The sequence below is a fragment of the Oryzias melastigma genome, linkage group LG7, assembly GCF_002922805.2.
Source record: "Oryzias melastigma strain HK-1 linkage group LG7, ASM292280v2, whole genome shotgun sequence".
NCBI lineage: Eukaryota > Metazoa > Chordata > Actinopteri > Beloniformes > Adrianichthyidae > Oryzias > Oryzias melastigma.
Window position 1 is genome coordinate 28,888,346 of NC_050518.1, and position 13,900 is coordinate 28,902,245.

Consider the following 13,900-nt stretch of genomic DNA (forward strand, 5'->3'; position numbering starts at 1 on the left):
TGCTGTTAGTCCTGTGAGGAAGAGCTCATTCTTCATCACCAAGGGGAAGGGAGGACTAGCAGAGAGCAGCCACTAGAGGGAGCTGTAGAGACCTGCAGCTGCTTTTCAGCCTCATTTGTGTTTGTGGTGCATTAACCCGCTGCAGTCGTCTGCAACCGTCAACCCGTAAAGAGCCGTTCAAGTCGATTCCCCTGACAACCACCCAGCAGAAACCAAAGCGTCTGAATTCACCTTCTAGAAAAAAAACATGTCATGCAATCAAATCAAAAATAAAACTAGAAAAAAAAACAGAGACGTATCAAATTTAAGATAATTAGTCATTAAAATGAATTGGAGAAAACATGTACATCCACAACACACCCATAGACACATTAACTCTCATGCATGTAGAACATGTTCACTTAAATATCAAAACAAGTTTATATTATAATGAATATAAATGAACTGTTGTTTTTTTGGCATAAATAAACAGAAACTCGAAGAGAAAATAACCTTTGTTCAAAATATGAAACAGTTTTTTTTACTTTGACAGAAACTCATGTGACTTCTTTTCAAAATAAAATATAGTAATGTAGTAATAGGTAGTGTAATAAAAGTAAATATTTAAAAGAAAATGTTTATTTTAGCTTTTGTGAGGCATTTCAAATTAACATTTGTGAATTCCACAGACAAAAACAAAATCAGAGGTAATTATGTGAATTGTACCATATTTTTTACATAATAAAATGCGCCTAAAATCCTGTAAGTTGTCAAAAAATTAAAAAAATCTGCCTTTTAATTCAGAGCGCGGAGCTGAATAAAGTTTGATTATATTAATTTGCTTTTTTTTTTACGTTACTGCTACTTTATTACATGCTTTTGACTTGACATTAACTTCCTAAACTTAAAAACTCATTATTTTTCTTAAATCAAAGAGGAGCTGCTGTTTGCAGACCCCCAGTCTAATGACTCATTGGAGGGGGCGGTTCCATCACATCCAACTTTATTTATTTATACAAACTTTACAGACTTAAAAGAGTTGAATTCCGTAATCACAAATAATTAATTACAGACATTTTAGCTGTTCTTTTACCGCGTTAATCTTTAGCTACAGTGAACTCTGTTCATGTCTGAAAATATACATCTGGAAGGTCATTATTGCGCTCATAATGTGGTCATTTATATATAAAAAAAAAAATACTTATTAGAACTTCAGTCCTGTTACATTTTTATAGGAAACTATAAAATCACTCATGTTTTTTCTAATGTTTTGCTGTAGAATAAAGTATGTCAACATTTGAATTATCATATAGAGGCTGTGGTCAATATTTTTTTAGATTGTTCAGAAAAATTTGTTTTTATGTTAATAATTAAAGTTAATTAATTGTTACAATATGTCTACTACTGTTACAATATGTCAGAAGTTTAAATGAAAATCCCACAAAATATCTGTGATTAAAGTAGATTAATTAGAAGAAATACTTACAGGTCACGATTAATTAAATGCACAAATAATTAATTGCATGACTGAACCACTTAAAACAATCAAAAACAGAATAATAAACAAACAGAATGCCCCCCCCCCCCCGCGCTCTCCACACCGAACCTAATGAAAGATAAAACTACACGTCAACAAAGATCAAAACAAAAACTTGGTTTTATTCTGAGGTGAAGACATGATACTTTGGTTGTGTTTTTCTTTGCCTCTTTATGAAAAAATACCCCAAACATCAGCTGTTGTGTATGGGTGTGTGTGGGTGTGTGTGCGCACTCAGGGGAACACCGAGGGTTTCAAAGCAGTCTCTCCCTTTGAAACGGGTAGAAAATCCCTGAGAGACGACTTTTGTTCTGAACATCTTTCATCGTCTGCTGCAGTTTTGTTCTGCAGAAGCAGATTCACGTCCCATAATGCACAGCAGCAAATGCAGGTTTTTACGTTGATACTGGAGAAAGAAAATAAAGCAGTTTCCCTTCTTTTACTGTCAGTTAAAGTCCTAATCTGTCCAATAATCCAGATGTTTCTCTGTGTTCTTGTTGCTCAGCAGGGTCTTCCTCCTTGAACTCTCCCATGGATCCATTTCTGACTGTTGGATCGTGACCTCTGACCTGAACTAAGTCCAGTGAGGCCTGCTCTTTGCTCCATTTTCTTCTGCCTCCTGCTCGAGTCCTTTCTGTGTTCGCAGATTTATTTTGGTCGTCCGGTCACTGTTTATGGCTTTTTTTAGACGGCAGGACGATGGACTTTTCTTTAAGATCCTATTTTAGATCCAAAACGTGATGTCAGTTTATTCATGGTTTAGTGGGGGAGTGAATGCTTTTATAAAGGTGTTCATGGGGGTTTAAAAAGCTTTTCCCCAAAAAACTGAATGAAATCTTTATTTAAAACGTGCATTCAGTGAAGTTTGTTTCTGTGTCATAATGAACTTAGCAGGACAAAGACTTTTTTCTATCAGTTTGTTTATGAAGTAATTTTTGAGCCACCATACTGGGAATTAAAGTCACAGTTTTGAGATACAAATTTCCTAAATGTAAATTTTAAGAAAAAAAACTTCATAAGAACATAACTTCAAAATACATTTTTGCGTTGTCTGTGATTGACTGTTTGATGCACGTCTCATTAAAGTGAAACTGATTAACGCAAAATCAAAGACATGAACAAAACGAGATGAGAGACAAGAAAATATTTTTTCAAAGAAAAAAAGGATTTTAAAAGCAAATATTTATTATTTATATTAGCAACTTATGAAGTTTTATTCTCAACACTTTTGATTTCAAACCTGAGACTTTTTTGGTGGCACAAACATCCCTCCATATTCTGTGAAGACTCGGGTTCTCAGGGTTTACCTGGAAGCTGAACATCTGCGTGGACAGTCCCAGTCCTCCTCCCCTCACACCCACAGAGGCGTGGCCGCTCCTCTCCTTCTCGCTGCTGGACGTTTCACACACTATCCTGGCAGGAGCATGATGCCGAACCGTGAGGCGGCGCCGGAAGCTGGTTCTGGTGTTCTGTACTGCAGTCAACTTACCTTGAAGAGACTTCGTATCTGCTGAAGATGACGTTGCACGGCACTCCGGCTACGGTCACCGAACTCTGGACGTCCTCGGCTCTCTGGCCGAGGTTCGAGCCTGAGATTGTCACCACCGTGCCCCCCTCCACGGGGCCAGAAATAGGGTCCAGCTGAAACACAGAAAACCCTTAAGCGTGAGGCGTTCGTCCTGCAGGTCCAGAAGCTCAGATCAACACACCAGTCAACTGTGAGACGACAAACAACATCTGGAGAGCTTGTTAGACTGTAACACAACAGTATATTGAACTTGTTTTGATCCCAGAATGGAGAAGCTGATTTACTTCAATGGCTCAATAAAAAATAACAAAAGTTAATGAATAAGATCAGACAGAACATGAACTCTAGGATAGAATAAAAATAAATGAAACCACAAAAGTCTGGGATATTTGTGTATAAGAACAAGGAAGTCTTCAGAAGACGTGTTAAAGTCACCGCCCGGTGGGCCGGATCGGATCCGGTAAATCTATCCGGTCCCCCAGATGATTTTATGTTATTGTTATTGATGACCCGATGTTATCTTGTGCTCATTTCTAACTTGTATAGTTTTGACAAAATATATTTTTATGGAGAGTAAAATATTGAAAGTTATTTAAGGTTAAGTTGATTTATTCTGGAATAATATTCCTGTATGATTATTATTCATAATTATGTTAAAAACTTTCAATTTTAAAGCTTAAAAATAGGCATTCTGTTAGCTTTTTGGACTATTTTGGAATTTACTAAGATTTTTAAAGCTAATTTAGAATTTAGCTAATATTTTAGCTACATGCTAGCTGTTTTGGCTATTTTAAGCTTTTTCAGTTTTTTAGGATATTTTGAAGTTAAGCTATTTTTTCAGCTACATTGTTAGCTGTATTGCCTAACCTATGTTTTTTTCTCAAGTTTTGTAGGCTAATTTGGCATTTAGCTCATATTTTATCTGGCTATCAGCTTCAGCGTTTTCAGCCTTTAGCTTCAGTGATTTCAGCTATTAACTTCAGCGGCCAAATTCAGCTTACAGCATTCACACTAGCATCATCACAGGTAATGCTATATATCTAGTTCATAATTATGTTAAAAAGTTACAGTTTTAAAGTTTTTAAATGTAGTTTTAGAGTGTTCAATAAATATTTATCCTGATTGGCCCGCGACCTAAGGTGTGTTTCGGATTTTGGCCCCTTGTGCGATTGAGTTTGACACCCCTGATTTAGAACAACTAAAATGGATTTTCTTCAGCTTTCTGCAGGAAGTTAACTTTTTTTCCAAATGAGATGCTGCAGGCTGAGGGTCACGGTTACCATGGTGACATGGTGCTCTGTTGGAATTGAGTTCCTCCCACTTTAGCCAGAGGACCAGTTTTGGTTCATAGAACTGATTCAAACATAATTCTTAGATCACAGTAGGTTAGCATTTGCTCCACAAAACCAGAAAATTTAGAAGAACTTCATTAAAAACTATTATTTGTGTAACTGGATGTGAAAGATAAAGTTTAGGAGTGTTTTTTTGTTAACGTCAGCCTAAATGAAGAGTCTGAGGTGAAATGAGCTGAAAGTTTCAGAGTATCTATTCATAAAACCTTTTAGTGAAGAATTTTCATTTTTTCTAAATTGTAAATTTTGTTTAACAAATCAATTCTTTTGGATCTTCTGTCTTCCTGCAGCCTCCATGTTTGCTGAAGTTCAGAAAAGTGAGTTTTTATGGGTTAGCTGGCGTTTTGGTGTGAAAATATCCCACAGCTGTTTACATGAATCTGGACACGAGGGTCCAGGACTTTAAAAATGAGAATCCCCATCACACAAAGCCAGCAGGTGTCCTCTCCTATCAGTGGAATGGTTTGAAGGATGTTCTCACAAAGTGAATGACCGGAGCAGGACAGCTGTGTTTGATCTCATCCGTGCAGGAGTCCTGGAACACGCAGCGAGAGCTTCCGGCGCCGCCGCACCAAACGCAGCCGTACTTGGAGTCTGCGGTGCGACATCGGCTGCAGTCGGACCGTCCCACCGAGCAGTTGAAGAGAGTTACTGAAGCAGAAAGATTGAACGATTAAGCTTTAGTCAAACAAAACCACAAACCCACGATGGAGGAAAACTCACCATAGAGATCCTCTGCGCTGTCGATGAGGAAGTTGTTCTTCCTCCTGATGTTGATCGTGGCCGGGTATTCCTCAGTGGAGAGGAAGTAATCATACTGTAACAGTAAAAAGTAAACTATAACTCGTTACGTCCTTTTGACTCAAAAACTTCATGGTGAGCGTTTCTAACCTGGTGAGGAAGACAGGTGATGATGAAGATGGACGGTTGGGCGACATCCTGCTCCACCGAGGCCTCCACCACCACCGACTGGTTCTCAATGTCCAACACACACTCATAGTCCATACTGTCGTCCTGAACGGAACAGCACACTCAGTGATGGTAATGATGACTGAACTTTGTTCCAGCGGCTGAGCGCCTCTAAGCTGCTGCACGCTGAGGACGCCCTGCAGACGGCAGCTCTTTCACACTTCCTGCACCTGCTGACTGCACTGTCTGCTCGGCTTTTAAATTAGCTTTTGTTCTGTTTATTCATCTTTATTCAGTTTTTACTGCTTTTGTTCTATTTCTTACCAGCTTTTATTCCCTTTATATTCAGCATTAATATAACTTTTACACAGCTTTCATTCTGTTTAGCTTTTATTGAGAATTTTTTCAGCTTTATTGTTTTATAATTCAGCTTTTATTCTGTTGTTTTTATCAGCTTCATTCTATTTTTATTCAGTTTTCAATCAGCATTTATTCAGTTTTTATTTAGCTTTTATTCTATTTCTAATCTTTTTTTATTTCATTTTGTTTTGCTTTTGTTATGTTTTTACCAGTTTTCATTAAGATTTTCCTCAGCTTTTAATCTGTTTATAATTTAACTTTTATTCTGTTTTTTAAATCAATTTTTATAATGTTTAATCATCTTTATTCCATTTTTACTCAGCTTTTATCTAATTTTATTTTGCTTTTATTCTATTTTTATTCCATTTCAATCAGCTTTTATTCTGTTTTAAATACTTTTACTTTCTGATTTCACAGAGATTGTATATTTATTTAATTTTATTTGACTTTTATTTAGTGTTTTTTATCAGGTTTTATGACATTTTTTGATAAATTTGTTACAAAATTCTTCAAAACAAAAGAGAAGGTGAATAAAAAAAGTTTAGATTAAAGTTTACAAAAACCCTGATTACAAAAGATTCAAAACAACATAAAAATACTAGTGTAAATCATTTTAGAAAAGATGCTTTACTGCAGTTTTACTTTTTTAAATGTAAAAATTAGCCATAATTATTACCTATAGATTTTTTTCCTTTTTTAAAAATGCAACTTCTGCTTTATTTTGAAAGTCTTTGTTTATGATCCAGGTATATTTGACAGCAAATCAGAAACAGGTCAAAATATTTGGAAACACACAAAACTGATGAGACATAGCAAATAAACTTAAAGCAACTTAGATAAAAACGAATAAAAGTTGTGGTTAAAAAAACCCCAAACAATTTCAAGGTCATAAAAAAACGATTTTCCACACTTTGCTGGAAGTTAAATTGTTATGAGGGAAAAAACTGCTTTTGCAACAAAAACCACTCAAGGTCATAAAGTGAACGTCCTCTGGCTCCAGTTTGTTCCCTTTCTTTACAGAACTTCAATGTGGAAGCTCGATGGAAGCTGCTAGACTTTGGTTCATGCCATCATGTAAAAATGCTGAATATTATTACTTTATATCTTATTCATGAGAATTAGGATCATAAAAATTAACCAAATAAAGTAAAAAATTCAAAGAAAAATCTGCAAAAATAAAACAAGCCAGAGTCCTGTAGAATGTCTGATCAATAAAGGTTTTTTCTCATTTTGCTAAAAGAAAACCACAGCATTTATTTGGTTTGAATCATGTCACTCCACCTTATTAGTCGTATTTACAAAATAAGAGATCTTTTTTAAAGGATAAGTCTGTTCAAAAAGTGTTGATTTAAACAAACTTAAAAACCCAAGGCTGATTATTTATTCAGTTAATTTTAAAACATCTGTTGTTCTTTTCATTCAGGAATATTGCACATAAACACATGAATAAAGATCTAAATAGATGAGTATTTCATCTAAATACCTGGAAAAGGTTGAGGTGTTGGCCCACCAGCCTGATCTTCCTCTCCACGTTGACGGGGAGCAGAGAAGAGTCCTGGAGCTTCTCCACACACGGGCATTCCTGATGCAAAGACAGATCTGTGATTCTGATGAAGCTTTTATTCTGAAATCAGAAATCTGCTGTGAAAATGAACAAAACTCAACATGAAACAGAACAAAGAAAAAGGATGAAACACTGAAAAAAAACACGCTTTACATTGATGAACACAGAACATGCAGGTCAAAATAAAGATGCTAATGTGGAGTCGGTTGTTCCAAGCTTTCAGGGGAAGTGCCTAGTCGGCAAAATGACTTGGCAGCAGCAATAAAACGAGGTGACCAGAATAATATGCAGAGGGTGGATGAGTCAATAAAACCTGTCAGGTTAATGCCTTAAATTACCCAGCTGCATCTTCACATCTGAGATTGCATTGATTTGTTGTCAGTCACGCTGAGATTTGTGGGCCGGGAACCTTTACAGAACGCTGTAAGTGAACCGGAGAACCTGCTGGAACATAATGGAGCGCACAATCTGCGTCTGAGACGACGACCTTTATGGTTTTTAAACCAGAATTTAAAGCATTATTTTCTAGAGATTCAGCATCCACATTTCTGCATGCGTGCTTTCTGGAGGTGTGGTTTTTCCACCTTTCTTCTCCTGTCCTTCACACAGAGCGGAGAGCTTCTGCTCTGACCTCCACACTCACCAGAACAAAGAGCTCAGAGGGAGAGTCCGCCTGCAGGTTTACTGCAGGTTCTGGGGGGAGGAAGGACTCTGTTTCAGGTGATGCTGTGAAGACCAGAGAATGCTCAACAGATGGAGCCGTCTCCTCCTCGGCCGGTCCTTCCGTCTCCTGCCGTCCGTTCGACCACGGAGGGGAGGTGTCCTCCTGCTGGGAGGAGAGAGGAGCAGCCTCCTCGTCTGGAGGGTTTGATGGGAGAGTCGTGGGAGCTGCTTCACTGGCAGTGGTTGAGCTTATGGTAGAAGAAGAGAGCACATCTTGGAGGGTGCTAGTGCTGCTGGGTAATGTAGTGCGGCGAGTCTCATCTGTCACAGTTGAGATGTTTGGTTCTTGTTCCTCTGAGGAGCCGCCAGCTCCTTTAGTTGCTCCCTCAGCATCAGAAACCTCAGCGGAGGTGGTGATGACATCACTGAGCAGGGTGCTGGTCTGGGTGGAGGTCCTGACACAAGAGGAGGTTCTGGAGGAGCTGTAGGAGGTGGAGGACTCCTCCTTAGATGGGAGGGGTGGTGTGTTTGTGGTGGCAGCAGGGGTAGGGGCAGGGGTCTCAGTGGGGGGTGGGGTTGTTGTCATAGCGCCTCCTGGTGTTGCTGTTGGAGCCATCAGAACAGCAGGAGGTGATGGAGCAGCTTTAGTGGAGGGTGGAGGGATGGTGGGTGTTTGGGTTTTAAACTTGATGAAGGACAAAGACGTAAATAAACAAAGAAGGGGGAGAAAAAAAAACAGAAAAGAAAAAGTTAGGAAAAAACAACAAAAATATGAAGACAGAAATATAACTGAGGAGGGAAAGGGAATGGAAAAGGATGAAATGAAGATGATGTTCTCTTTTGGTTCTCACTCACGTGTCTGTTGTAGACGGTGACTCCGCGGCTGCAGCTGCGCTCGTGCGTGCAGACGTGCTCGTGGATGCACCAGTTGCAGCCCCATCGGCTGCTGACGCATCCGTGACATCTAGCAGAGGAAAAGCAGAGAATGACTCTTCTTTCCAAAATAAATCAGCCAAAGTTACGTTGATGGTTGGAAACGTTTTGGTGTGAATTTGTAGAAATGCTGTTATTAACCCGTTCTATTAACCATCAAAACTTCTGACTAACCAGGAAGGCGACCAGTTCCCCACTACACCCAATTTGGCCAAACATCTCATTGAAACTGTGACTGTGTCCCCATCATATGAAGCTTTGTTGGAATAAAACTAAATTAAAAATGTAAAAACATATAAAAAACTAATGATATAACTAAAGGTAATAATCAATGTGGTTTACACTGTGGCCTGGGTCAATACTTGATGCTGATTGGCTGCAGGGTGTTCTGGTCACAAAACCAGAATATTCTATATTATGGCGTTGGCCTAAACATCACTCAGTAAGGGTGTATCAAATAATCCAGATCACGGGTTATCCGAGCCAAACAAAATATATCATAAATGGCCAGGAAAAGAGGGAATGGCCTCACCTGCACATGATCAATGGATAATAATTATTTGACATATTTAAATGTTCCCACAGTTAGTTTCAATGAAACAATTAATACCAAAAAACACATTTAAGTATAATTTTAACTGTTTTTTTTTAGGATTTAATTTGGACATTGGGGAGAGAAGGAGATGAAAATATAAATTTTTATCCAGACAGATTTGGTAGTTTCAAAACTATTTTAAGCATTTTTTTCTGATTTTCTGTAGATTTGGTTTTAAGACACGTAAATGTAATCAGAAACGACATGTTTCAGTATTTGTTATGCTCAAAAATGTTTTTTTTTTATATAAATAGGCCTCAAAGAGCAAATGTTTTGACGTGATATTCATGTGTGTGAGTGTATATTTGCTTCTTGTGCAAAAGGAGGTTAAAGGAATAATAATAAAATATTTCTTTCTTTGGTAGGAGATCGGAGCAACCTCTCCATCAAAAAACAAATGTCTGCATGTTCTCTAGACTGCAGTGTTTGTAAATGAAGTTCTGTTAGTGATGAGCTGTTATTAGAAAAACCTCTCCAGAAATGCTACCATGACATCACCGTTTGTTATGAACAATTTAAGAAACGTTCTTAGAAAGACATTTGTGGCTGAGGCTTGGTTTTTGAGACCTGCATGGATCTCTGAAGCCACATGAGCAGAAAAGATCATGAAGGTTGTTTGAAAAATTCAGAGCAAGAAAACAGGAAGTTGTTCCTGTAGTTAGTTTTATTCTTACCAGTAAAACATGTTTGTTTATGTTTATTAGGAACCATAAAAAGAACTGGAACTCCTGCTCTCTGTGGAGCATCAGAAACCCCAGTGGAGACTCACAAGTTTCTTCACAGCTCAGCTTTGTGGATACTCCTCCATGTGTTGTAAGGAGAAGGGATGTGTGTGAAAAACTTTGTGCTAATTTGGTGCTGGTGTACACAGTACAACTGGTATTGTATAAAAACAAGAATTGTGGTGCTTTGTTACAGACATGTCATTCAGTTTTGCTGTAAAATTTTAGCCAACAGTTTCTACCTTTCCAGTAATTGTGGGATATAAGAAAAGGTGAGAGCATGAGGATGGGCAGAGCTTCAGCTGAAAGTAAAGTGGGTGAAAGTTTGTCTGAACTTCACAGCAAAAAGTTCTAATTCAGCGACATGATGGATCCGAGTGACGTGCACAACACTCTGAAAACAGAGCGTCGTTGTGGTAACGGGCGTCAACATACGTGTTTAATTTAGCAGTGCTGCCTGTCAAAAAGAATAGAATAAAACCTCTTAGGCACATTCAAGCGCTTTCTTATCCTGAAACACTGCTTCGTCTCACAGAGAGGTTTCTTTTTATTTATTTTTATTTTCGAAGCACCGATTCCATTTCAGATGTACCGGTTTGGGACTGTGCCCATCCCCAGTGATGCTGAGTGCGGGCATGAACTCACGGTCTGCGTCCCGACAGCTCCTGGACCAAGCTGCAGTTGAAGAAGGTGAACTCCGTTTCTGCGACGGTCACGTTGATGAATCGCAGCGACAGGGTCACCATCACAAAGTCTGCATCAGAAACAGCAGCTTTTACGTCTTCTGGATGTGATCAAATCACCACCAGCTTTGACATTCATTCATAAAAACACATCTCTGTCTATAAACCAGAGGACATTTCAGCTTTGTGTGATGTGTTCTCTGCTCTGTGGTCTACATGAGTACTGACCAATGGCATTTCAGTGGGTTTGTTTTCACATGGGAGACAGTCCCCATGGAAAAAGCTTCAAACACTCAGACCAAAATAAAATCTCAAAGGATTTGCAGCAGATATCTGCTGGAAGCTAAGGAAACTGTCATAAGCTCCAGAGACTAAATCATCAACACAAGTGGATGAAGGATCAGGAACGTGGCCTTTTCCGTGGAAGATGGGTGACTCACCGTCTCCTGGGCCGATCGGGGGCAGACTGCTTGCATCTGGAGTCGAACAAATGACGCCGGAGGTTGTGAGCAGAGCAGGAGTCTCTGTGTCCTGGAAGAAGCAGGAGTAGGCTTCTCCTTGTTTGAGGCTAGGGAGGCCGTCGACAGAGACCGCCACCTGAGGAGACAATGCATTCCGATTGAGGACCCACAAATGCAAGACATTAAGAGCTTAAATGCATCTTCCTTGAGGCGGCCTGTCCGTACGTCGACTTTCTCCCCCAGGCTGATGTTGTACAAGTTGAGGTGCTGGATGCTGAGGCACTGCTGCGTCTGGTTGAAACTCCACAACCACTGGCCGTGCACCGATCCTCGCTGGCACTCCCATCGCTGGCCACACCTGCAAATATGAAAGATATTAGGAACAAAGTGCTGAAGAAGGAAAAAAAGATGTAAAACTAACTCACCGCCCCTCCAGAACACACCACCCACAGTACGGGTCCCTGGCGGATAGGCAGGACTGACAGTCCAGGTGATCGCCACACTCAGCAACCGGACGCTTCTCCAACTGCAAACGACACGAGTTTAAAAAGAAGTTAAAACCTTCATGTGTGCTGCCTCATACCGGGACAGTCAAATGTAGGGGTGTGGACTGGCAATATGAGAAGAAATAAAGTACATTCATGTGAAATACAATCAATCATCAGAAGTTTACATCCATGAAGACATGTCAAACACAGGGTAACTAGACATTAAGAGATGGCCTGAAAGGGAGTGGGAGGAAGTGAACTTATATAATCCCACCCCGGCTCAACCTTATTGTTTCCTTTAGGTGTATTATCATCATCCGGTTTTTGACTTAAGATCTGATATTTATATCTTTCCAACATAGATTCAGGTTATTAGGAATCTTCAAGTAACAATACATTTTAGTAGATATAACACTATTTAGGACTTTGTCCTTGCAAATGCAGATCTGTTATCAAAATTCAGACAAAATATGCAGATTATTTAAAATTAGAAAAAAAATAATTAATATAAATCAAGTCTCTAACATCAACAAAAATATATATGTATGCAGATTATTTTCCATTTGAAGAGTCATTAATGTAAAGCAAGTATATTAGGAATGTATGCCTATTTTTTCAATTTTTCTAGTTCTTTTTTTTTTTACAGAAAAAAGTATTTAAATAAATCAGGTAACACAAAAAAAATGTACAGGCTTGAGAGAGCTTTGAACATACGTCTGTCTGCTTGTGACCCGGAAACAGAAAAAAACCCCATGTCATTATACAATACATACCATACATCCCAAGATAGTACCAGACAATGTTCTACTATTTTTAAAAATTATGACTTAAGATTTATCTCAATATTAATACATTTTTCAAAAAAGTAAAATTGTAAAATACGTGTTATTTAAATATCAAAACATTGAAGGGGGTATACCATGAAAAAGAAACTTTTAGAGCTTTCAAGTGTATGCGATGGCCATGAAAAGATCATTCGGTTTAGCATTTAAACTTCATGAAGAAACTTGTGGTGAAGAATCTGCAGGACATGTTGGGATGGATCCTGATTGTATCAGAGAATAGTGCAAGCAGACGGAGATATTGGGAAGACGGCTGGAGAAAGGGAGCAGACTATTTCCTAAAACAATTAGTTTTAACCCAAGCAAATCATTCTTGATGCTTTACTTTTGGTTATTTGAGAAACATTTTGGTGTTGTTGGATTGTGCAAACAAAGCAGACGAAAAACACAAAGAAGAAAATGAGCTGGTTGTCTTCAAGCACCTTCAGCACCTCCATATTCTTACCAACCAGACCACTTTTGTCTTTTTTACTTTCCTGACCTTTGACCTGGACTATGTGAAGTGAGCGCGACACTTCTTTCCATCTTTCTTGGCTCTTTTCCTTCTGTTTGAGTCCTTGTCCTGGTCACTTTTGTCCCTCCTGAAGGTGTTCTGTTGTTCCGGGTTTCTCCATGGGTAGATGATGGATCTCATAGTGGTTGAAGCTGCAGAAATATCTTCAGGACTCTTTTAGACCAGCATATTACTCTGCATTATCTTGTAATTAGTTATTTTGATGCTTTAATGGCTAAACACCTGACTTTGACAAATTAACTTTCTAAAACCTCTTCAGTGTGTCTATGTTAGCTGATTATGGTCTTTAATTTGCTTTAATAACTACATTAATGTGACCAGAGTTTGGATTAAGGTGGACGCCACGCCGCTTCAGTCACAAACCCGTCGAGAAATCCACTCTCATATCCATTTATCAGCATCCACAGCTTCCCACACTCTCTGCAGGGAGCGTGCCAGGACAATGGGGGCCACTTCTGCTGATCAATACCATTGTTGCGTCTGACCTTACACATCCTGCGGCCTGCTTTGCCCGTCTCAGCGGGGCGAGTGACCTCTGACCTCAGCTGCCAGCTGGCCCTTCTCTTTCCCTTTCTCCTCTTTGCCTCTTATCCTCGGGAGGATTCATCGCCGCCCAAAACACTCGGACAAACCAGAGACAGTCTGACGATGATTGATAATTCACATTCTGTTTGGTGGATGGAGACATCTGGTTTGAGTGACCGAATGAAGCAAAAGCAGCATCTGTGCTTAACATGAAGCATAACATAAATGACCTCTAAGAGGTCGTA

At 39.0% G+C, this 13,900-nt stretch overlaps 1 protein-coding gene across 1 annotated transcript in view; it reads right to left on the reverse strand.

Moving 5' to 3' along the window:
* The window catches only part of LOC112159745 (plexin-B1), a gene marked incomplete at its 3' end in the record, with an annotated part of 98,229 nt that overhangs the window by 25,626 nt on the left and 58,703 nt on the right, over window positions 1-13,900 (reverse strand). Inside the window, 12 exon segments of the mRNA XM_036212959.1 lie at window positions 2,824-2,929; window positions 3,006-3,157; window positions 4,878-5,047; window positions 5,120-5,213; window positions 5,288-5,410; window positions 7,149-7,247; window positions 7,873-8,577; window positions 8,748-8,856; window positions 10,788-10,896; window positions 11,266-11,422; window positions 11,512-11,644; window positions 11,712-11,812. Coding sequence (XP_036068852.1) covers window positions 2,824-2,929; window positions 3,006-3,157; window positions 4,878-5,047; window positions 5,120-5,213; window positions 5,288-5,410; window positions 7,149-7,247; window positions 7,873-8,577; window positions 8,748-8,856; window positions 10,788-10,896; window positions 11,266-11,422; window positions 11,512-11,644; window positions 11,712-11,812 — 2,058 coding nt within the window.